The sequence below is a fragment of the Cajanus cajan genome, chromosome 6 (assembly GCF_000230855.2).
Source record: "Cajanus cajan strain Asha chromosome 6, NIPB_CcT2T_4, whole genome shotgun sequence".
In the NCBI taxonomy this organism is placed as follows: Eukaryota; Viridiplantae; Streptophyta; class Magnoliopsida; order Fabales; family Fabaceae; genus Cajanus; species Cajanus cajan.
Window position 1 is genome coordinate 216,405 of NC_138522.1, and position 27,010 is coordinate 243,414.

Sequence of the window (27,010 nt, forward strand, 5' to 3'; positions counted from 1 at the left end):
CTTGAAGCCAAAAGAAGTGACCACCTGATCAAATTTCAAATACCATTGTCTAGAAGCTTGTCTCAGTCCATAAATAGACTTCTTCAACCTACAAACCAAATGCTCCTTACCTTTTTCAACAAAGCCATCAGGTTGAATCATATAAACTTCCTCAAATAAATCTCCATTCAGAAAAGCCGTTTTGACATCCATCTGGTGAAGCTCCAAATCAAAATGAGCTACTAAAGCCATAACAACACGAAAAGCATCCTTAGTAGAGACCGGTGAGAAAGTCTCCTTATAATCAATACCTTCTCTCTGACTATAGCCTTTTGCTACAAGTCTGGCTTTATACCTCTCAACTTTACCATCTGGACTACGCTTAGTTTTGAAGACCCATTTGCACCCAACTGGTTTACAACCAACTGGTAAATCCACAAGATCCCAAACATCATTATGGGCCATAGAAGCTAACTCATCATGCATAGCATTTAACCAATCAGAAGCAAAAGAACTAGAGATAGCCTCTCTAAAAGTGGTAGGATCATCAACATTACTAAGATCAAATTCATGCTCTTGAAGATAAACTAAATAATCATCAGGTATAGAAGACCTACGTACTCTTTGAGATCTCCTCAAAGGGATCTCTTCAACAACATCATCATGTACTTGTTCATCTACTACAGGTATTGTGACATCAAAATTATTTGGAACAACTTCATTGCCATCATGAACAACAGGAATCACATTATCTATAGGAAATGAAATAGGAGGTATAGGAACCAAAACGCGATCTTCTCTGAGAGTGACTGGTCGTGGTGTAATGCTTCCATTGTCCAAATCATCCTCAAAGAATATCGCACGATCAGATTCAATAACTCGCATAGAGTGAGAAGGACAATAAAATCTACTACCACGAGAACCCACACAATAACCAATAAAAAAAACCGCTGATAGTTTTAGGATCCAGCTTTTTAAGTTGAGGATTATAAGGTCTCACTTCTGCCTTACAACCCCACACATGAAAATGTCTCAAACTTGGCTTCTTCCCAGATATAAGCTCATAGGGAGTCTTTGGAACAGATTTACTAGGTACTTGATTAAGAATGTACACAGCAGTCCTTAAGGCATCTCCCCAAAGGAAATCTGGTAAAGAGGAATGGCTCAACATACATCTCACCATTTCTAAAAGCGTGCGATTCCTTCTTTCTGCAACTCCATTCTGTTGTGGAGTACCGGGCATAGTATACTGAGCTTCAATCCCACATTCATCAAGAAATCTAGCAAAAGGTCCAGGATTTCTACCAGTCTCATCATACCTGCCATAGTACTCTCCACCTCTGTCAAACCTCACACACTTGATCTTCTTTCCTGTTTTCAACTCGATAGCAACTTTGAAAGACTTAAAGGCATCCAAAGAACTTGACTTTTCCTGAAGAAGATCTATCCATCCAAATCTAGAATAATCATCTATGAAAGTGATAAAATACCTATATCCACCCATGGCAATGGGTGTAATAGGTCCACACATATCAGTATGGATAAGCTGCAACACATCATCACACCTATTTGCACCTTTATTTCTGACTTTTGCAGTAAGCTTGCCCTTAATGCAGTCAACACAAGTGCCAAAATCAGAAAAATCTAGATTATGAAGAATACCCTCTTTAATCAACCTCTCAATCCGAGGTCTAGAAATATGCCCCAAACGTCTATGCCACAACATAGAGGAATTTTATCAACTCTACTACGCTTATGCCCAACAACAGAATTAACAGACATGTCATTCAGATTCAACATGTAAAGCCCATCACATAAAACTCCTGAACCAACAGTAATGGAATTGAAACAAACAGCAAGTTTACCATTACCAAATTCAAAAGTGTAGCCACATTTGTCTAAAGCTGAAACTGAAATCAAATTCCTTCTCATGGAAGGTACATAAACAACATCTTTTAATAACAAAACATGTCCAGAAGGTAAACATAAAGACACTACTCCTATATCTTCAACAGATGCTCTAGCTCCATCTCCCATGATAACTTTGGACTCAACATCACTTGGTTTTCTCAGACTTGTGAACCCCTGTAAAGAATTCACAACATGAATAGTGGCACCCGAGTCTAACCACCAAGAATTTGGAGGAACATTAACCACATTAGATTCAAAACAAGCTAGAGCAAATAGGAGTATACCTTCCTTATTAGTATTCTTCTTCTTAAGAAGATAACAACCATCTATCTTGTGCCCAAATTTCCTGCAATAGGCACAATTCCCCTTGAAACGCTTCTTCTTAGGCTCCAAATGCATTGGTGCTTTCCCTGTGTTCGCCTTTTCAAAATGAGACTTTCCTTTGAAACCCTTCTTCATATGTTTAGTGCCAGAAGTAGAAGCGATAAATTGCACACTATGAGACTTGGTCTTTTTAATTGATGCTTCCTCTTGGGAAACAATGGCAATCATCTCATCAATTGTCCACTCCTCTTTTTGAGTGTTGTAAGAAGTTTTTAACACATCAAACTGAGAAGGAAGAGATTCAAAAACCTGCCAAATCAAATAACTCTCACCAAGCTCCACCTTTAGAGACCTGAGCTTGTTATAGTAGTGTATGTGACACCCTCTACCCCAACATACATATACAATAATTATAAACAAATAAAAATTTTCATCAATAAAAATCAAATTTCCAACCACGTAAAGGTAAAGAGTTCACATTTATAAACTTAATCCAAATAACATGCCAGTAAAATTACAAAGAAATAAAACTGAATTTTCCAAAATAATTTAATAAGAACATTTTAAACTAATCTTATCTATGTCCCGATGTCACATGTCCTATCAGAGCAAAACCCAACATAGAAGCCTAAGCTTCATCACCAACATCCTCAGCCTCACACTGATGATCACCTGTATAATAGTCACAGCAAAACAACACGAGAAAAGGGAGTGAGAAACATCTCACTCTGGCTCACAGTGTAGAAATATACGCCGAATAGCCAAACACAAACAAAATAAGTATAACATAGATAAATTAATAATAACATCACACTCATCCAAGACATAAACCATCACTTTATCATATAACATTAAGAATGCATATGCATGAACACGGACTACATATTATCATGCATGTGGCGCCAGTAAAACATCACATGGCATATTGCCGCTAGCAATACACGAAGAGTAGTCTAGGAGTACATGCCGGGTCACACCCTCTGCGCACTCTCACTAGAAGGATATACTACCAGAGTCTCGTCGGGATAGCTAAGCCGCGCAAGATACATCCCATGCACACAATGGGCGAGACTGGGACTTCCAAACCGAGTTATCCCCAAGGACTAATCCCCAAAGCTTTTACATTAGGGGGCCTTCTCTGGCGGTGTATTCCATATCGTACCCTTAAAACACTTATGCAAATGATGCATGTCAATCAAGACTCTATGCATTCTCATATCACATTATCATTTCCCATGGTCATATCACATCATCGCATTTCGTCATCATATTTCATTATCACATTTCATATCCCATGTCTCAATCACATTTCACTTTACATCATCATATTCACAAAGCCTCCACAGAGCACTTTAATTTATATCAAAACTCGTTTATTTACAAAATTAAATACATAATTTTACATCTCATCAAACAAGGAACATAACAGAAAAATCAGAAATCAAAACAGAAAATATTTCATATTTCGCCTATTTCTCATAGGGTTTCCCGCAGGAACCCATAGAGCACTCTAGATCATATTAAAACATATTTATTTTCAAAATTAACCACATACTCATGCATCACATCCAACAAGGAACACAACAAAGTAATCAGAAGGCAAAATAGAAAACATTCATATTTTGCCTATTTTCTCATAGGGTTTCCCATAGGAACCCATAGAGATCTCAAGTCATACAATTAATTGCATATAAGAAAAATAATAAGCAAAACAGATACAATTGGGAGAAACCCCTCATACATGAGCATACATAAAAATACACCAAACACAGGATTGGGGGCCAATCCCACTACCCAGCATACAATCCCACACTCAGAGCGAGGTTTCTCACTCCCCCCTTACCTGGATGAGCAGAAGACAAAGGTGTGATCTAAGGTCGTTCCTGAGTACTCTTCCTTAGAGCTCTTTGTTTCTCCTTTTTTTTTCCTAACCCTTCCAAACGCAAATGAGGTAGATAGGGTTAACGCTACCTGACTCCTTATAATTAATCCATTGGGCTGGGTCAACCCTATTTTCCTTCTCTTCTAACTCACTTCTCTTTTTCCTCAAAATAATTAAATAAAATAAATACATGTATATTATAAAATATTTTTCCTCTATAATAATATTATATTTCTGACCCAAAATATAATAATATAATTTCAATAACAAAATATCATATAAAATCAACCTTCTCTTAAAACATATAAATATTTATTTAAATATGCTAATAAAAAATACTTATTTAATACGTACAAAATAATTGTCCAAAACAATAATTATTTAAAACGTACAAAATAATATTCTTCTATAATTATTAAAATAATTATGACCAAATATCATATAATAATAATTATTATTATTATTATAATAATAATAACTTTATTGAAAACTGGGGTGTTACAATTCTCCCCTCCTTTTAAAAATTTCGTCCTCGAAATTACCTGAAGTAAATAAAAATGGATATGTCTCCTGCATTAGACTTTCTAATGTTCCACCTTAGGCTTTTGGAATACTACACACAAGTTCACAACTTCCTCTACTCCTCTCTTCACCTTAGACCACCACGCTTCCGCTACGCTACTCTCATACATCCTCCTAAGGTCCTAATCCATCTAATAGCTCCTAAGTGAAATACTAAGAGTACTCTTATTGCCTTTTTCTAAGAACATCTTCCTTAATTCGGGATTATTAGACACATAGATTCTATCCTGAAACCACAAAACACCATCAACTTCCACTCGAAAAGGGCTATCTATACCCTTACCAATCCTCTCCACTTGGTTCACTAAGAAAAGATCTAACTCATAGGCTCCTCTAATCTCATCCATTAATTCACTAGTCACCTTCGACATACTCAATTCAATGCTTCTAAGGGTAAGCTCACAAATCAAGCTTAAATCTCTAAACTCTTCAATCAAATTTAACCTTTAAATCATCAAAATGATAGATGAAAGATCATCCTACTCAAGACATCTGTCACCACATTGCCTTTACCTAGATAGCAACTGAGATTAAAATCCTAGTCCTTAAGAAATTCCAACTATCTCTTTTGGTCAAAATATATTTAAGACTCTAACAATCACTAAATACCTCAAGCTTAGAATCATATAGGTAGTGTCTCCAAATCTTAATGTAATATCATAACCACTAACTCATAGATAAGGTAGTTCCTCTCATGAATTTTCAATTGCCTAGAAACATAAGCTACTACCTTTCCTTCTTGCATCAACAATGCATCCAAATTCATCTTATAAGTACTACTATATACCATAAAAAGACTTACTAAAATCTAGTAGTATCAACACTAGTCAATCTTTCGTTAAGAATTGGAACTACTCTCATACTTACTATCCCACATAAAGACAATGTTCCTCCTAGTGAACGTAGTTAAGGACAATGTTATCTTAGAAATTCCTTCAATAAATCTCCAATAATAATAAGCTAACCTCATAAAACTCTTATCCTCACTAACTGGTTTAGATATCTCCCCACTTAAACACAACTTCTACCTGAGACAGATCCATGTTTACCTCAACTGGAATTTACAGGAACTAGAAAACGTATCTCATACAAATAAAAATAATAAAAAAAATAAGATAAAATAAAATAGTAATACTTAGATAACATAACATACAACCTTGGATATATTTCCACCCTCAACTACAATATGATCATATCACACCCTAAGATCAATCTCACTAACCACATGACATTCACCAATTGATCCCTAAGGTCATCTATCCACATATCAACATACATGCATATTAAATCATATTAGAATACCTACATTAAACCTTCATATATACCATCCATAAGTATGTACATGAACAACCTTTACCACATAGCATCATACAGCCTTAAACAACCTCTCAATCCATATGAAAACACCCCAAAACATCTTAACAAAATCAATTTTTTATCCTTGCATTGCCTAACGATTCAAAAATATCATGATACCATACATATCCCTTCAACAACGATCAAAGAAAATGATACCTAGAGAGTTATACTCATCCAAATGATCTCAAACCTATCTCAAAAGAAAGCTAAGAGAATAAGCTACAACTCCTACGAAGACATAAGATTCTAAAAAGATCATCTTCTTAGCTCAAAATTTCAAAAACCGCAGCCAATATATTCAGCGCTTGCGGCTAGACCTTTGATCACCAAAGTAGCTATAACTGGAGTTCTAGACCTCCGATTTACCTGATTCCAGTTCCATTGGAAAGATAACGTCTAAGGCTACAACTTTTGTGAAGACCATAAAATCTAAATTTGTCAATACGGTACTCATACTGGCACAACAAAACTGCAGCGAAAATATCCTCTACACCAAACAGCATTAGTGTATCAATATATCTAAGGCCACAAAAATACCTCAACCCTTCCAAACTCACACCTCAACTTCATATTCAAGTTTTCCACTACAATCCTAAACCAAAACAACTCACATATTCAGTATAAAAGGCTTAGAAAATAAAATTCACATACTACCTAAACCATAAAAGGTCAACATACAACCATCAAACTCTAGAAATCATCAACACTTCAATCTCTCCTTAAGAATACCAAAACTCCAATTCTCAACATACATCATCCTTGGATTCAATCGCTACAACTATAGCTTTCAAAAATTCCACCAATCGTAAACTCTTAATACACTAAAAAAAAATTAATGTCTTAACCAAAGCTAAGGCCTCAATAGTTCCTACAATATTAGCACAATATCTCGTCTACCACTACTCGCACATATGCTTGCAACACAAGCGATATCACTCAACAACTACTTCTTACGTAAGTAAGAAGTATCAAACAAATAAGCAATCATAAAAATGAAGAAGAGCGATCATAATGGTATTAGCTAACACTATCATGACTATCATTCTTCTAATTACAAAATAACTTAACAATATCAAACTCAACAATATCAACACAAGAAGAACATCATCAACATCAAAGCAAAACATCATCATAGTACACAACAAACAAGACATAGTCAGAGCACACAACAGAGTGGTGATAAGCACATAACACACACGGTCGATTGGATCGACCTGCTCTGATACCACTTAATGTGACACCCTCTACCCCAACATACATATACAATAATTATAAACAAATAAAAATTTTCATCAATAAAAATCAAATTTCCAACCACGTAAGGGTAAAGAGTTCACATTTATAAACTTAATCCAAATAACATGCCAGTAAAATTACAAAGAAATAAAACTGAATTTTCCAAAATAATTTAATAAGAACATTTTAAACTAATCCTATCTATGTCCCGATGTCACATGTCCTATCAGAGCAAAACCCAACATAGAAGCCTAAGCTTCATCACCAACATCCTCAGCCTCACACTGATGATCACCTGTATAATAGTCACAGCAAAACAACACGAGAAAAGGGAGTGAGAAACATCTCACTCTGGCTCACAGTGTAGAAATATACGCCGAATAGCCAAACACAAACAAAATAAGTATAACATAGATAAATTAATAATAACATCACACTCATCCAAGACATAAACCATCACTTTATCATATAACATTAAGAATGCATATGCATGGACACGGACGACATATTATCATGCATGTGGCGCCAGTAAAACATCACATGGCATATTGCCGCTAGCAATACACGAAGAGTAGTCTAGGAGTACATGCCGGGTCACACCCTCTGTGCACTCTCACTAGAAGGATATACTACCAGAGTCTCGTCGGGATAGCTAAGCCGCGCAAGATACATCCCATGCACACAATGGGCGAGACTGGGACTTCCAAACCGAGCTATCCCCAAGGACTAATCCCCAAAGCTTTTACACTAGGGGGCCTTCTCTGGCGATGTATTCCATATCGTACCCTTAAAACACTTATGCAAATGATGCATGTCAATCAAGACTCTATGCATTCTCATATCACATTATCATTTCCCATGGTCATATCACATCATCGCATTTCGTCATCATATTTCATTATCACATTTCATATCCCATGTCTCGATCACATTTCACTTTACATCATCATATTCACAAAGCCTCCACAGAGCACTTTAATTTATATCAAAACTCGTTTATTTACAAAATTAAATACATAATTTTACATCTCATCAAACAAGGAACATAACAGAAAAATCAGAAATCAAAACAGAAAATATTTCATATTTCGCCTATTTCTCATAGGGTTTCCCGCAGGAACCCATAGAGCACTCTAGATCATATTAAAACATATTTATTTTCAAAATTAACCACATACTCATGCATCACATCCAACAAGGAACACAACAAAGTAATCAGAAGGCAAAATAGAAAAATAATAAGCAAAACAGATATAATTGGGAGAAACCCCTCATACATGAGCATACATAAAAATACAGCAAACACAGGATTGGGGGCCAATCCCACTACCCAGCATACAATCCCACACCCAGAGCGAGGTTTCTCACTCCCCCCTTACCTGGATGAGCAGAAGACAAAGGTGTGATCTAAGGTCGTTCCTGAGTACTCTTCCTTAGAGCTCTTTGTTTCTCCTTTTTTTTTCCTAACCCTTCCAAACGCAAATGAGGTAGATAGGGTTAACGCTACCTGACTCCTTATAATTAATCCATTGGGCTGGGTCAACCCTATTTTCCTTCTCTTCTAACTCACTTCTCTTTTTCCTCAAAACAATTAAATAAAATAAATACATGTATATTATAAAATATTTTTCCTCTATAATAATATTATATTTCTGACCCAAAATATAATAATATAATTTCAATAACAAAATATCATATAAAATCAACCTTCTCTTAAAACATATAAATATTTATTTAAATATGCTAATAAAAAATACTTATTTAATACGTACAAAATAATTGTCCAAAACAATAATTATTTAAAACGTACAAAATAATATTCTTCTATAATTATTAAAATAATTATGACCAAATATCATATAATAATAATTATTATTATTATAATAATAATAATAACTTTATTGAAAACTGGGGTGTTACAGTGTACAAGCTTCATCATATGCTCACGAACACCACTGACACCATCATATTTGCTCTTCTCAAGAAGAGACAGATACTGACCCTTTTGAGCTTTGTCAAAAGTCTTAAATTTCTCTCCAACTGACCTTAGAAAATCCTTAGCCGTATCATTTTCTGGAATGCTTTGTCGAATAGACTTCTCCATAGTGTATTTCATCACCATCAGACACACTCTATTTGAGTGTTCCCATTTCTCACGAGAAGCCTTCTCGGCAATAGTGGACTCAGGAGTAAGAGTTGGAGGCTCTTCCTCTCTCAAAGAAAAGTCCATATTAGTAGTTGCCAAATATAAATCCAGAGATTCTTTCCAGTCCTCAAAATTTGTCCCATTCAAAGTTTTGACCGAAGTCAATTGCATAGGCAAAGAAGCTGGTATCAAAACAACAAAGAAACATTTAATATGCACAATCATTATGCAATAAAAAAAAATTAAATGTTTCTGAATACACAGCCAAACCTACCTATAATATAAAATTTCTCATTCATTATGATCCCGCCTAAGGGTCCCGAACCATAACAAATAAGAAATACAAAATACAACGCATAAATAAAAAAAAAAAATCTAATACCGATAGGGTATTTGACAAATAATTCACATAATAAAAAAAATTAAAAAATGCATTGTATCATAATACCAAAATACATTAACAACAAAATACCGATGGGGCATAATTATCATTAATGTAATATAAAATTAATTAGAGAAATAATTAAATTATTTCATTCACCCAAATTTTATATAACTATACCCACGATAGGTGAGCTCACAATCATATAAAATTATATTACTCATGCTTAAAAATATAATAAAATTATATTATGCATGAACAACATATGAAATAAGTACAAAATAAATAATTATTGATACAATTAAGGGTTAAAAAAAATTAATTAGAGTATAAACATGCTGTCAAAGATAGTACAATATACTAGCATGTTATTTAAAATTTCATACCCAAATTCTGAAAGTATAATATTAATTTATATAAACAAGTACCAGCTCGTAAATACTCGTGATCGATGAAATGTACGTGATTATTAATTAGCTCTTTACTTTGACTTATTTATTTTTTATTTTTAATTTATTTGACAAAAGCATTAACTAAAAGTCCCAAACTTTGAATTTGATTTTTATAATTGTATTAGGCTCCTGAATCTTTTGTAGTGAACTGAAAAAGATGTCATACTTTCGTTCACCAGCAGAGATGTCATCTTTTGCAGAGATGCAGCCATGGCCCCTGAGCCCAGCAAACCGCGTAGGCCCACTCACAATGCCTCATAATCCACAATCATTTTTCTCAAAATAATTACAATTACAATAAATAAATAAATATAACATAAAGGCAATAAAAAATGGTAACTAACACGGCTGCAATGAAAACGCTCATCATGGAAAAATTAATTCAATTGTTATGATGCGCAAACGACCGAGTCATAAACAATACATTTATAAAAATTTATTGTGTATTTAATATTAATCAAATTACCGATACAATAGTTCAAAATAAAATAAAATAAAATAAAATAAAACTCGATTAGGAGTTGAAAGGGCAAAGAGAAAAACGAGAACAGAAGCACACTCCAATTATCAATAAGATATACCTAATAAACTTGTCGCATAATATCATGACAAAGACATCGAATAAAAATCTGCTATGGAAAATGACTAATATTCTACAATGAAAATCCCTAATTTTTATTTTTATTTTTATTTTTTTTAAATTTTATGCACAATCAATAAATAATTTTATCAATATAATTATAGGATTCATTGGATACAAATTTTATAACCAAAAACAACCATAATCTGTATCTTACAAGCTCTGATACCAATTGTTATACATTATAGTGATCATCAGACAATGAATAACGTAAGATACAATATTATAGTATGTACGAGTAGAATTTAGAACGAATTGCGTACCCGGAATCAACGAGGGATCCATTCTTATCGATCTTGAACAACGTGAGAGAAGACTGCTCTCTTCCTGATAGGAGGTAGAAAAATAGAAGACAAAATGTATTTCTTCTTATGAACTGACTAATGGGATATCAGTTCTTTATCCTTACCAGTAGAGACCAGGGACCTCTCAACAGGCTACTTAATAGTCCAACCCATCACAGACTATTTATCAAAAGCCCAATAAGCATTATCCATAAATTGACAATAGTATGCAATATAATTGATATTAATATATAAATATAATTTATTAATTAATGTTAATCCATAATAATAATAATAAAAATAGAGAATAATTATATAAATAAATATAACATTTTCTAGTTGATTGTTGCACCCGACAAAAGTTTTCGAACATTGAACATCATGAGCCTATAAGTTCAATCTAGCGGGAAGACTATCCTGACAAGAACGTCAATGGAAGTCTTTAATTAACTTGGCTGGAATATTAATTTTTCACAAATCACTAATTTCTCTTATTACATATAATTTCTTCGTACTAAATATTATTCCTATAAATTTTTCTGTGAAATTTTATCTTTAGATAATACTTTTATGGATAATATGTTTTTGTAAATTTTTTCGCAAGAAATTCAAATTTTTTACGAAAAAATTACATTCGAAACATTAAAAAATTTGTTTTCACGTCTCCAACATGTGATACATAACCTTTTAAACTCTTAAATTGTAGATTATAAGTCTAATACTCAACTATACAAATCAACTTCTACAGTAAGTGTTGTTCCAACTTATATACTATTTAATTATTTTATTTCCAAGCGATATGGTACTTGAAGTTTTCTTTAAATATTAATTAAATCATATCTTTAGAAAAATGATTAATTCATTATATTGAACAACAAAATTATATTATTATAAATTATTTTAACTCTTAAAATATTCAATATTAAAAAAATTAGTTTTTTATTAAATAACTTTATTTTAAAAACTACCATTAAATTAAAACTCATCATCATTAATTTATACATTTAATTAAAATAAATATTTAATTTATTAATATTTTTAAATTAAAAATAATTTTTATGAAATGTTTATAAATAATTTAGTAAAATAATATTTTATTAAGTAAATACTTTTAATTTTAAAATTTTATAAATTATCATTAAATTAAAACTCATTACCATTAATTTACCATATTTATAAAATTTTATATATTTAATTTAATTAAAATTAAAATTAATTATAATGATATATTTATAAATAATTTAATAAAATAACATTTTTTAATTAAAAATATTTTAACTATTAAATTTATAAATTTAAATATTTTTTTTATTTTTCTTGCAGATTAAAATTGTCAGAAAAATCTACAAGAAAAGTTACCTGCGAAATTTTTCTACCATTTAGTAAACATTACTTGCAAATTTATTTTTACAAGAAAATCTACAAGAAACAAAATAAAATTCTTACAACATTTTTTGCAAATATTTACGATAGAAAAAATTTTCTATGATCATTAAAATTGTATCAAAATTTGTAAAAATTCTTGTAGATTATTTTTCATAAAAAAATTTGTAAGAAATATCTGTAAATTAATTTTTGTAAATAAATTCGTAAAAGAAATTGTGAAATTATTATCACAAGAAAATTCACAAAAAATTTCTGCGAATATTTTATTGTAAGAAAATGCGCAAGAAAATGACTTTTCTAGTAGTGAATGGCTCCATCTCCAAATTCATTGGTCACCACCTTCCACATCTATCAGCGAAATACCATAGATAGATGCAGTGACCGATCTAGAAAATTTCTTAAGTGGGGGCAATACAATATTTTATAATATTTTTTATTAAAAAATATAATTTTTAGAAAAATATATTTTTGTGATAAAAATTTTAATATACCTATTTTTTTATAAATTAAAATTTTCTCATAAATAGATTAACAATTTTTTTGTATGGTATTATATTTAAGTGTGACGTTGTAATTTTTAGTAACTTATTTAATATTAGACAAACAAAATTGTATAAATTATTAAGATAAAGATAATATAATTACTATTTGTTTTCTTTTGTTTCTCTTCTAAATTTTATGTTCATTTAAAACAAAGATAAGAAAGATTACAAAGATGGTCGCAGTGAGGATTGAACCTAAGTCCTCATCATTTTAACTATCCCAATCCCTCCCCACCCAACCACTAGGCTAACCCTAGTTTATACGAGTAAGTTTATTTTTTTATTAGATATGTTTAAGTAAAAAAAATAAAACTTTGTGTTACATTTACTCTCATTCCTCTTAATTTGGATCATCTTCTACCAACTCACAATGTACATATACAAGATCAAAATGGTTAAAAACTAAAATAAAAATTGAAAAAAAACTTATATTTGTAAACTAAATTATGACATCTTTAATGAATAAAAAAGTAATAAATCTTTCAGTCAGAAAATAAAAGTATATTATAGTAATAAAAATTAAGATGATTTTATCATAAAGTGAAAGAAATTACACAATAGAATAAAATATAAATAAAATATTAATATATTTTAACATATAAGATATAAAAAATAAATATTATAAGAAATGTTACATATAGTTACATACAAAAAGTACCGTTGTAGTCTAGATTTACACTTTTTAACAATATATTAACATATATTGTATCTATAATATTTGTAAAAATAGTTTTTAGTGACAAGAATCATATCTCTATAAAATATGTATCATTACTTAATAATTTTTGTAATAAATTAAAATATAATGTATATATATATATAGGAAAAAGTAAAATTTTAGTGGGGGCAACTGCCCCCAATCTCATACAAATAAATATGTCCCTATCACTACAAGAAATTCGTCATTTTGCGGCGGTTTTTTTTTCATATTGCGGCGGTTTTCGCCCCCCTCAAAATAAGTAATGGCGTTTTATAAAAACGCCGCAGTTACGTTCGCTACTAGCATTATACGGCAATTTTTACCAACCTCCGCTACCTTTTCTATTCTGCGGCGTTTTGTTTAACGGGGGTTTTTGACCTCCTCAATTTGAATGATGTTTTTTTTATTTTTTTATTTCACAATATATTTTATTTTTTTAATCTAAATTACATTTAACCTGTATACAAAAAAATAAGGAGGTACTCATAACATAATTCAAATTCCATTGTTTAGCGGGGTTTTTGACCTCCTCAATTTGAATGATGTTTTTTTTTTTAATTTCACAATATATTTTATTTTTTTAATCTAAATTACATTTAACCTATATACAAAAAAATAAGGAGGTACTCATAACATAATCTAAATTTCATTGGATAATATTAACTTTTTTATAAGAAAAAAAAATTAATGAAAATACAAACTATCAATAGAAACCCATAATATAGACAACAAGATGTCAAATAAAAAAGACAATAACAACATAAAAAAACAATGGTAATCAAACATTTGATATCTGTGACAACAAGACCACATTGAGTGAACAATTTAAATTCAAATTTTTGCTTCATCCATAACAGTAATGGACAATCACTACAAGAAAAATGTAAATTTCCGACGGAAAATTTCCGACGGATATGGATCCGTCAGAAATTTCCGACGGATTTATATTTCTGTCGGAAATTTCCGACGGAAAATATAAATCCGTCGGAAATTTCTGATAGAAATTTTCTGACGGACAATTTCGTCGGAAATTTCCGACGGAAAAATAAATCCGTCGGAAATTTCTGCCGGAAAATTTCTGACGGAATTATTTCGTCAGAAATTTCTGACGAAATTTTTTGTCAGAAATTTCCGACGAAATTTTCCGTCGGAAATCTTATTTTTAATTTATTTTTAATTTCTTATTTTTAATTTATTATTTTTAATTTCTTATATATATTTGTAGTATTAAAAATTTTATATATCTTTTAAAGGTATAAATATATATTATAATTATTTATTACAAGTTTTTTATATCTACGATTAGTATTAAAGATGAAAATAAATTAGGTTATACTATATTTTATTATAATTTACTTGGTTTGAACCTAACTTTCTTTAAAAATATATATTTTAAGTGTGACTTATTTATCTATCATAGATAATTTTTAAATATTTGGGTAGAACTACAATTATATAGACTTTTATTTTATAATAATTTAACACTATTAAAAATATAAAAATCTATATGTTAAATTTATAAAAATAAAGTTTAATTTATTTATGATATAAATCTGTTTTTAATATCTAATATATATTTTTAGATGATAATTTATTTTAAAATATATCTTATAATAACAATTCTAAATAGAATATAAATCTTATGATTTTTCTTATTTTGATTTTTTTAATCAATGTATACAATTTTACAATTTTGATTTTTTCAATCAACGTATACAATAAATAAAAAACACAAAAGAAAAACATGCATGCTACAAATTTTATTTTATCAAAAAATTATTTGTTTTAATATATTACATTATATATGTGAATATTAAGACATATATATATATATACATATATATATTATAATTAAACTTTTTTTAAAAATTAATTCATTATTAAGAAATTTTTTTTATCACATGAGAATTAATTTCCTTCAAAAATTTGACAGATATCAAATAAATAAACATTTTTTCTGAATCTATATATTTATTTTATTAGAATATAATTTTTATTTTTTAAAATATATTATTTTTTTAGATAAAAAATTATGTATATGTCAAATAGTAGTGAGGGCAAGTGCCTCACTATTCCAAACGTGCAGCTGTCGCTGTATATATATGTATGTGTATATATATATATATATATATATATATATATATATATATATATATAATATAAGGGGTTATAATTATATCGGTGTAACTTTTACTAAGTATTATGCCGCTCTATAACTTTATATTAAATGTGAATTTTGTAAATCCAACCGTTAAATTGAAAGTTCATATCACTTTATACGTGTATATCAAGTTTTGTTAAAATTGAACAACAACTGGAAGATAATCCAAGTGTTCATATTTTAGTGTATTTTGAAATGAATATATTACATCAATTTTGTTTTATAAAAATGAAGTATCAAATCATCTTGGATTAATATAAAGTTTTGTATATATAATCTATAAGAGATATGAACTTTCAATCTAACAGTTGGATTTACCAAATTCACATTTAATATAAAGTTATTGAGCGGTGTAATACATTGTAAAAGTCGCATTTAATATATATATATATATATATATATATATATATATATATATATATATATATATATATGAGGGGGGTTATAATTACAATGGTATAAATTTTACTAAGTGTTACACCGCTCAATAACTTTATATTAAATGTGAATTTTGTAAATTCAACTGTTAAATTGAAAATATTTTACTCTTAAATCATATATATATATAGACACACACACACACACACACACACATATATATATATATATATATATATATATATATACATGAGGGGAGCTATAATTACAATAGTATTAATTTTACTAAGTGTTACACCGCTCAATAATTTTATATTAAATGTGAATTTTGTAAATTTAACCGTTCAATTGAAAATCTTTTACTCTTAAATCATATATACAAAATGTTATTAATCGAAGATGATTTTTTATAAAATAAAATTAAATCTGTCGAAAAATTTATATTTTTGATGAGAAAATTTTTGTAAGAAAAGTTATATTATTGATAGAATATTTCAGACAAATTTATATTTGTCGAAAATGTAAGAACTGGTTTTAAATTTGATATGAAAATATTATGATATAATTAGATAAGATTTTAAGTTAGTATTTTATTAATGGTTGATAATTAAAAAATAAAACATGGATAAATACATTATTTGAATTTTATATGTTTGATTTAAGATAACTTACAAAATAACTCTTGGTAAAGTTATTCCGCTCAATAACTCATGGTGTGTTGAATTTCATCGATCCAATTAATTGTTAAATTAAAAGTTATTAAATTTTACTAATAATTAATATAAAAAATTAATTAGTTTTGGAATAAATTATTTGCTAATTAACAATATAATTGAAATGTTAATTATTTTAAATTATTTAACTAAAATCTTATTGACAATTTACTATATGATCTTAATATTTTTGTATAACTAATATCTAGTTTTAAATTTGATATGAAAATATTATATATAATTAGATAAGATTTTAAGTTAGTAATTTATTAATAGTTGATAATTAGAAAAAAAAGGATAAATACATTTTTTAAATTTTATATGTTTGATTTAAGGTAAATAAATATATTAAATTAATTAATAATTTATTTAAAATATTAAAATTTAATTTATAAGTATGTAATAAATAAATATTTATAATTTTATAAATTATATTATCATTATAAATTATAAAATTAAATAATTTAAATTATAATTTTAAATAAAAGTAAGTAGATGTTAATTATAAAAGTAAGTACATATAAATAAAGAATAATTAAATATATTATTATTATTATTATTATTATTATTATTATTGTTATTCGTAATATAAAATTATTATATATTATTATTATAGTACAAATATGAGATTGTATATTTGAGGATGACTTAAATGAATTAATTTGTACAAGTTATACTGACAACATACATAGACATTTCGGTAGCTTACTCATCAGAACTTCACAGTTAAGCGTGCTTGACCTGGAGTAGTACTGGGATGGGTGACCTTCTGGGAAGTCTCCTAGAAATTGCACAAGTAAGAATAAAACACGCTAAACAGTGAAATATTGTGAAATAGAACCCTTGAGAAGCCAAATATGAGAGTTGTTACATTAATAAATTTATTAAAATTAAAAAAAAAATTATAATTTCCGACGGATTTTTCCGTCGGAAAATTTGACAGCAATTTCCGACGGATTTTTCCGTCGGAAAATTTGACAGCAATTTCCGACGGATTTTTCCGTCGGAAATTTTGACAGCAATTTCTGACGGATTTTTCCGTCGGAAATTTCCGAAGGAATTTTCCGACGGATTTTTTTTCCGACGCCACTTTTTCCGACAGATTGAAATCCGTCGGAAATCCGTCGGAAAAAGCAAAATCCGTCGGAAATTTACCTATTTCCGTCGGAAATTTCCGTTGGAAATCAGCATTTTTCTTGTAGTGAATGGATTGATAGTAATGAAACTTACATAACTACAAAAGAGTAACAACAATCAAAGCTAACTCAGAAGTCCAAGTTGACAGCAAATACAGCACCACAATATATAACCAAAAGAAACTAAGTTTTTACAACACTATAAATTCAAAAATCATGATAACCTAAAACAGTCTACAATATAAGAAACTAGGTCTAAATATTAGATTGGCTATTCAAGTTGCTACCACCAGATGATCCACTAGCATCTAACGGCGATTCAGGTTCACTTCCAACGACAGTAGGCTGAAATAAGAAACATAAATTAGTATCAGTACAATTTAGAGATAAAGGAAGTGAACCCTATAATTTTTATTATAATTTATGACAATATCTCTTATAAAGTAAACTGAACTAGAAGCATATCCATCAACTGAAGTGAAGTAAACTGAACTAGAAGCATATCCATCAAACTGAAACATTTCTGAGTGCAACAATTAAAATTTCTAACATTTGCTAATTTAAGTTTCTAACATACTAAAAGTAGAAGAAAAACAGTAGTGTATGTGGTCTTCTAGTTTATAGATTTTTGTTTGTATGGATCAAAGAATTTTGGGTAGATTTTTGAAGCTTTAGGTTTGACTCTTAATCATATCATAACTTTGAGAGTTTCCAAATGCATATATTATTTAATAGGGCAAGGATGATGCCTGTACACATATTTGAAATGTAAATTGTGGGTGTTGAAGCTGAAATTAAATATGTTTTTACCTTCTAGACAGTGACTCCAGAGACAGCTGAAGCAATTGATCAGTTCTTGGTGAAATTGCGAGCTTGTGGAACAGGGGAATCAGCCTTCACGTTTATTCTTGATGATCCTGCTGGAAATAGTGAAATAAATAGTTAAATAAATAGTTAAATGCTAATGGCTTGTTTGAATATTTTTTTTTGCCATGCTCCATGCTATATTCTTGTTTCTTTTAAAAATTAAAAAACATGAACCCAGATCAATGAAGTGAATCAACTATGCATGGCCGCCATGGCATCTCCACATCATCACGCACAGCACCAACCCACCAAAGTCACATCGCTGTATTCTTATATCTTTGGAAGGGTTTTTGATAGAGAAAGAATGTGTGACTAAGCTAATTTTGATGGCTCAACTTTTATGCATTTGGTGGAATTCAAATTCAAAATTCATTCATAACAATGCTAACAAGATAGTAATTCAAGTCAAATGTCAAGTCAAAACAATGCTATATAAGATAGTAATTCAAATATTTATAAGATTATCCCAATAAAAATTGCCTAGTGGTGAGGAGGTTTAATAATAAGCGTAAAATCCTTAGTTTTACCTACATGAGATTTTTCAGGTGCTTTTTAAAACTAAATTTACTCTCAACTTTTATCCCAAAATTGTGCGGTAATCTTTTACTAGTGTGTTAGGTGTATAACTTCAAACATATTTAATGATAGATAAAATCGTCAAAAGTCAAATCTCTTAACATTACTACCAGCAATTTTTTTTTATCATCACAACTTTATTCACCAATGCAGATGCCAATTTGATCCACAAGTTTTCAGGGCTAATGTCAGTATTTTATTGATGATATCATTTTAAATTTATTACTCATAATGCATTCATTTAACGTGGCTAAAAGAAGATAACACCCTTCTACAAAAAAAATTTAATAATTAAAACTTGAAACAGAAAACCAAGGTCAACTTATAAGATAACACCCAGCCAGTGGGAAAATTGCAGCACTAATAGTCTATGTGGATGTTCATATATTAATATGTGATTATGAAGCTTAACTTATATCCCTTAAGAAGAAGCTAGGAGGTGTGTTTCCAACAAGGATTTGGGTACACTAGGACATTTTCTGAGCATAGAATTTGCTATATCTAAAGGACGTATATTCATAAACCAGAAAAGTATGTACTCAACTTGCTAAAGGAAACTGAGTTATTAGGGTGTAAAACAATAGAAACTCCAACTTGAAACAGACAAGGAACAAATAAATGAGTGAAAACTTACTTAGGAAATAGAGTCTCTCATCCATATCATATATATATATATATAGAAATTCTGTACAAGAGGTTTCCCATAACTAGAGAAAAAATATTACAAGATCTACCAGATATTTGGCCTAATTACCTTAATCACCACGACTGGATCCCTTTGTAGCTGTTTATAGAATTTTGATTTATAAAAAAGGCTCACCAGGAAGTGGATTACTGTATGAAGTGGATACTTACAAATAAAAGCCAACCCAGATGCAAATTGGGCCGAGAGTACCATTGCTAGGATTTATACTCATTATGGTACTGTTGTTGGACGGAACCTTGTTATAACACAAATCAAATGTATTTGGCATGTTAAAGACATTAAAATCTAGCTTCAACTTAAAAAGTTTAAAGTTGATTAATTTGTAGACATGATAAACAAGAATGGTTAGACAATTTTCTATCCCTATTTATGATATTAATAATTGCTATAAAACAGATGAGTCATGCAAGTTGATTAAATCATGTGTTGTATCCCTACTTGAAGCCCAATGAGATTTTAATTCCATGCTTTAGGGTGTGTGACAAGAGAAAAGTAGAGAATTCATTACTGAAACCACTCTTCGCAATTTTAACTTTTTATAAAACAGTAAAATATAGGACAAAATGCTACCTGAGCTGTGAATTCATGGAGCTCTCTCATCCTCTAGCTCAACAAATATTCCCACAGACAACATGTTAACCTGTTGAAATTAGCCCAACGAAACAAATACCTCGTGAAATCTAGAGTCTTATGGATTGGATTAAAAAAGAAACCAATCTTATTCGTGTAACCAGGACACAAAGTCAATACTATAGGCTATAGCAATGGATTGATTGAGTTGTGAAGTTAGTCATCAATCAAAATCAGGCAAATAACTTAGAAAACGCTATTCCGAAAAAATAAACAGAATACGAAGACAAAGGAATTAGCACATGCACAAGTCAATATTAACTTATAGGAAAAGCCGAAGTAATTCTATCCTCTTATTTACTTTTCCAATAAGAATTTATTTTATTGAGAAGTTTATCCAAATAAGACAAATAAAATCTATTAAGCTGTAAGATCCAAATTACATTTGATACAAACAAGTGACTGTTTTTTCAAAAAAATTAAGTAAAAGTAATAACCAAACAATTCCTTCAAACTAGAGCAGATAATCCTATTTGTAAATGTTGGATACTACGATCCTCCATATCCAAAAAAGTGCAGCTTTTGAATGATATTATAATTGGACGACTAACCTTGCTAACTTAAGAAAATGTAAAACAATGCAGAAATCTTATCAATAAAAACATTATAGTAAAGGAAGGAAAAGAAAACTGACCAATGTTTTCCCAGATTTAGATGAAATGATAGAGTTTGAAGATTGATTTAAATAGGCCTATTAGAAAATTCGGAAAACTTTGACTTTCATGCCTACCGAGAAGAGAAAGAAAATCATTAGTCTGCTAAGAAGCTCAAAAAATCAATGACTTCAAAATCCATTCATGGAAAAGCGAATCAGAGCAAGAGAAAACCAAGTTTCTAACAAAATGCTGGAAAGCGAGAATAGAAGCACCAAAATCTCTGAACCTTAAAATTCCAGCACAAGTTAGAGTTTACTGTTAACAAAACAGTTTCCTAAAAAGATTGTTCCATACTTTTATCAGAAGTTTCAGAACCATAAACATCGTAAAGAACAAATGATTCCTTCACTAAACACTTCAATTCATGGTTAGAAAAAAGTTAGAACCAGAGAACATGTTATTCAAGACATTGAACATCGATTGAACCAGCGACGTGATGAAATCAGATTAATTTAAGTCAATTCTTCAAGACAAAGGAAATCGGATCCAGCATTGCGGAATAAAGTGCGAAAGACGTGGAATGAGAGATCCGAAACGAAAACCTAATGGAAAAGAGAAAGAGGAAATGGTACCTGAGGAAGAAGGAAGGGGATTTTGAGGGCGAGAGAGACGAGAGGGTCGAAGCGCGAAATGGTTGATGGCTGCTAAACTCAGTGAGCGGAAGAGTGGAAGAGTGATTGAAGGAGGGATTGGGTGAAAAAAATTGGGGAAAAGTAAAAGAGGGAAAAGGTTGAAAATTTTTTCGCGAAAAAATGTATATGAATTTAGGAGGGCATAAACCTCCTCAAAAAAATATAGAAACCGCCACTATATTTAGAATTTTAAGCGTTTCTCAAAAACGCCGCAAATCATGTTAATTTGAGGAGGTTTTTAAAACCCCCTTAAAATAACCCCCACTAAATAGCATTTTTTTTGTAGTGTATATAGATGCATTATCCTCGTCATCAAATTTTAATTGTCTAATCTCCAACTTTTGTTAGTCGAATCAATGAGTTCACTCACTTTCAACTCCTAACTCAAGGTTACTGGTGTTTGAATGAAGTAGCTATAATCATTGTGTCTCAACCAAGGCTCACCCCACACCGAAATATATTTACCATTGTCCACTTTACAATAGGGTAATCTTGAAGTCAGCATTAGGGTACTGTCTAACTTTATACAACTTATTGATTAAGGAACCAAGGTTACACTCCAAGTGTCAGGCTTGCTTACTCAACATGGTTAGGTTAAAAACATGGATGTTATTAAGAAAAATGCAAGTTTCGTTTATCCTAAATCATTAAAATGGGTTATCCATCATTTATCCATGTACCAAGTCTAATAGTGTTGGATGTGTGGGAGTATAATAGAAAAAAAATAATCCAAGTTCCACATTTTCTAGAAATAAAGTAATTAAAAAATATATAACTGGAGAGCAATCCCCACCTTAAATGCCAAATTTGTAGGATTGAGTTAGACTCAAACTCATTAGTCTAAGATGGTATGGAAACTATATAGATCCACTCTAAATGGGTCACCCATCATTGATGCACAAATCAACTCCAATAATACTAGGTGTGGGGGGTGTATTGAAAAAAACTCAAGTCCCACCTATCCTAGATCATTAAAAAGGGTCACCCACCATTTATCCATGTACCAAGCCCAATAAGACTAGACATAAGGACATCGACTAAAGATAAAGCAATTAAAGAATATATATATATATAAGTGGAGAACGATCTTCACCTTACAAGTTGGTTTTGTAGGGTTGAGTTAGACTCAAATCCACGTTCTTGAAACCCATGCCCATGAAGTCCTTTTTGATAGCAATTTTCCCCCGCTACAACCAGTTAATCTGCCTTGTAAGGCTTGAGTTGGAACCCCACCAATAGATTTCATTAATCTTTCTAACTCTAAGCAAAGTATTTGGAAAAGTACGTAAATGCTCATGGCGTAGTAAGAAGGAATAACTTGCAATACCCATTTGATCATGACTTCCTTGCTCGCTCTAGATAAAGACCTATTCGCCAAAATATTGGATAGGATCTTATACATCACATTACATAAACCAATAGGTCTAAGCATCTTCATAGTGTCTGAATTATTGCATTTGGTAATTAACACAATGGTTGTTTCTTTCAAAGATTTAGGAAGCATCCCTATATCAATCCACTTCTCACACGCTAAAAAAATATTGTCTCCACATGTATCCTAAAACTGTTTGTAGAAGATACGGTTGAACCTGTCCAGGACTTGCAATTTTTCACTGTGCATTTGGAATAAAGCTTGCCTAGGCTCCTCCTTAACAAGAAGGAATGTAAGGAATACATTTTTTTCCTTGGTGATCATAAGAGGTAACGTATTAAAAACCAAAAAGGTTTCCACAAGCTTCACACTATATAGTTCAGTAAAGTAGTTTTTAAAGACTGTCCCTAACTCATCTTGAGAAGATACTTTGATTACCTTCAAAAGTTGATAAGGGTTTGTATTTTGTCATTCTTATGACGAGACATGGTAGTTGCATGGAAAAAAAATTGTGTTGGCATCCCTATCATGTAACTAGTGTTGTTTAGCTTGTTGTTTCCAGTACATGTCCTCTTGCACCAATATAGCACCCAACTTGCTTTGTAGGATGACATATTGTGTTCTTCTTAGACCACTTGTTTGGCTCCCACAAATTTCCATTTCCTTCTTAATATTTTGCATCTGACTTCTAGTTCATATAGAGTTTTTCCTACTCCACCTCTTAAGGTGAGCACTGCATGTTTCAATCCTATCCTTAACTTCCCGAGAGTCATAAGAGCACCATCCTTCTAACACCATTTTTTTAATATCTAGATCCATTAGCTAAGCATTCTCAAATTTGAATATGAAAGTATGAGCCTTAAAGATACTAGGAGTAAGCTTGAGACATAATGGGTTATGATCTAACATGGCTACAATGCAATTATGAAGTGTTTTCATGAAATAATCCTTTCTAATTCAACATGACCATAACTCTATCAAGGCGCTCTTCAATATAGTTTTTCGTGGAACATCCTCTAGCCCACATGAATTGGTGACCCTCAAGTTGAATATCCTCTAAACCACAATCCATGACAACTTGGCAAAAGCTAGAATAAGCCAATTAGGATGTGGGATTCAACCTCATCTTTCCTCTCTAGCGATAAGATTGTTAAAGTCGCCAATAATGCACCAAGGGAGACTGAAAAAAAAACTAACTAAAAAAGTTGATCTTGGGCTATTTTTCTTCGGTGATGTTCATAGTACTTTGTGATCGTCCATTTAGTTCCTTCGTTTTGCATAATCTAAATGTTAATAACGTTAGTGGAGAGTAATGTAATGGAAACACTAGTTGCACCCAAAGATCTTCAATGTGATTCTTCTTTGCTAAAGTACAAAGGAAAATGATATCAGGTTTGTAGACACATATTAGGTCACGAATGATATGAACCGCCCAGTTATGACCAATGCCCCAATAGTTCCAACTTAACACACTCATGATCCCTCGTATCCATGAGTGCCAAGGACTGTTGTTAAAACATAGATCACCATTTGTTCATTGTCATCACCAGAAATAGCTTAGTAGCTTATCTCATTGGCCCCCACTTCCTCATGCATAGGTTTTCTTCGTAGTTTTTTATGTCCTTGAAAAATGTATTTCGTAACTTCTACAATTTTATCGCAGCTAACTTGTGTGTTACCCATGGATTTATCTTTTCCATTAATGTTGTTTAATTCTAAATCTTTCACTTAGGGGTTTGTTCCACTTTTTTCTCGAAGCCACTTGTTGCCCCCAAGATCTCCACTACAGCACATGTCAACCCTTAGGTCTTTTTCCCATGATCAAACTCCGTCTGTTGAAAAGTCAAATATAGTGGCTGCCAATGAAATCAATTTTGGCAGGCCACCGAAATCAAAATTGGAGGCACAGTAATCAAATTGAATTTGGAAACCGAATTCCAAATTGGAGGCCACCGAATTCACAATTTGATGGAGCGTTCACACTGCAATCGTTCCTTATAAATAGCAAGCCACTCCGTTCATTTTATGCAATCCAACGAAAGCATAAACACATAAGAAAATTGAGAGAGAGAGAAGCTCTTAATTTTTCTGGGTGTAGTTGGGTCGTGGGTTGTGAGTGGTTGTGAGTATTTTGAGAGATTGTGAGTGTTTTGTAAACACTATTTATATTTCCCTTTTCAGTAAAATATCTGCAGCAGCCCGGAGACGTAGGCAGAGTTGGCCGAACTCCGTTATCAATTTTGTGTGTGCTATTAGTCCACAATTATTTTTGCTCCATTCTCAAATCTGAAGTTACGGGAAAGATCAGCATAATTTTTCCTAACAACTGGTATCAGAGCTGGTTGTTTCTGTTAAACTTTGGCAAGAGTACTATTCATGTGAATAGTATTTTTCGTGAATAGTACTATTCACGTGAATAGTGAATAGCTCATCGAAATTGCTGGAGAGAATACTGTTCATGTGAATAGTATTTTGTGAATAGTACTATTCACGTTAATAGTGAATAGTGTAAATTGGTCAGCGTTACCAATTTGTCGGCAGAAGCGATCCGAGAAGTCAGATTTGAGTGGGAGCAATGGCGGTAGATGAAGGAAAGGTGAAAATTGAAAAGTTCGATGGTTCGGACTTTAGCTTTTGGAAGATGCAGATCGAAGATTATCTGTACCAGAAAAAGCTACATCAACCTCTCGAAGGAAAGAAACCAGAGGGCATGAAGGATGATGAATGGTTCCTTCTTGATAGACAAGCCCTTGGAGTTATCCGCTTGACATTATCTCGTAATGTTGCTTTCAACATTGCAAAGGAAAAAACCACAGTGGGTCTTATGAAGGCTCTTTCCAGTATGTATGAAAAGCCGTCAGCCTCAAACAAAGTTCACTTGATGAGGCGGTTGTTTAACTTGCGGATGGCGGAAGGCGCATCAGTAGCGCAACACTTAAATGAACTCAGTACAGTCACAACCCAGTTGAGTTCAGTTGGAATTGAATTTGACGATGAAGTACGAGCATTGATACTTTTGTCTTCTCTACCAGAAAGCTGGAATGCTACTGTCACAGCTGTGAGTAGCTCATCGGGAAGCAATAAGTTGAAATCAGATGATGTTCGTGATCTGGTTCTCAGTGAAGAGATCCGACGGAGAGAGTCGGGTGAATCCTCAACCTCTTCAGTATTACATACAGAGTCAAGAGGAAGGGCTCCAACCAGAGGAAATGGATGTGGAAAATCAAGAGATAATAGGTCCAAATCCAGAAATCATCGTAGTTCTAACAACTCAAAAACTATCAAGTGTTGGAATTGTGGGCAGACGGGGCACTACAAAAATCAGTGCAAGAATGCACCGAAGAATCAGGAGGCGAAAGCAGAGGCAAATATTGCTTC

General features: G+C 31.2%; 1 protein-coding gene and 1 long non-coding RNA gene across 3 annotated transcripts; both read right to left on the reverse strand.

Moving 5' to 3' along the window:
- Positions 1–9,208: 9,208 nt before the first annotated feature.
- Positions 9,209–10,465, reverse strand: LOC145959031 (uncharacterized). Its single transcript, XM_083076930.1, has 3 exons — positions 10,420–10,465; positions 9,275–9,601; positions 9,209–9,228 (listed from the first exon to the last, which is right to left on the reverse strand). The coding sequence occupies exons 1-3, from the start codon at positions 10,463–10,465 to the stop codon at positions 9,209–9,211; spliced, it is 393 nt and encodes a 130-aa protein (XP_082933056.1).
- A 6,163-nt stretch (positions 10,466–16,628) lies between these two features.
- On the reverse strand, positions 16,629–23,031 carry LOC114915404 (uncharacterized). Of its 2 annotated transcripts, none has more exons than XR_014434372.1 (4): positions 22,201–23,031; positions 20,913–20,982; positions 19,004–19,110; positions 16,629–18,538 (listed from the first exon to the last, which is right to left on the reverse strand). It is a non-coding gene; the product is annotated as an uncharacterized LOC114915404 (long non-coding RNA). The 2 variants fall into 2 exon arrangements; XR_014434371.1 differs by having other exon boundaries at positions 19,004–19,113.
- Positions 23,032–27,010: the final 3,979 nt, after the last annotated feature.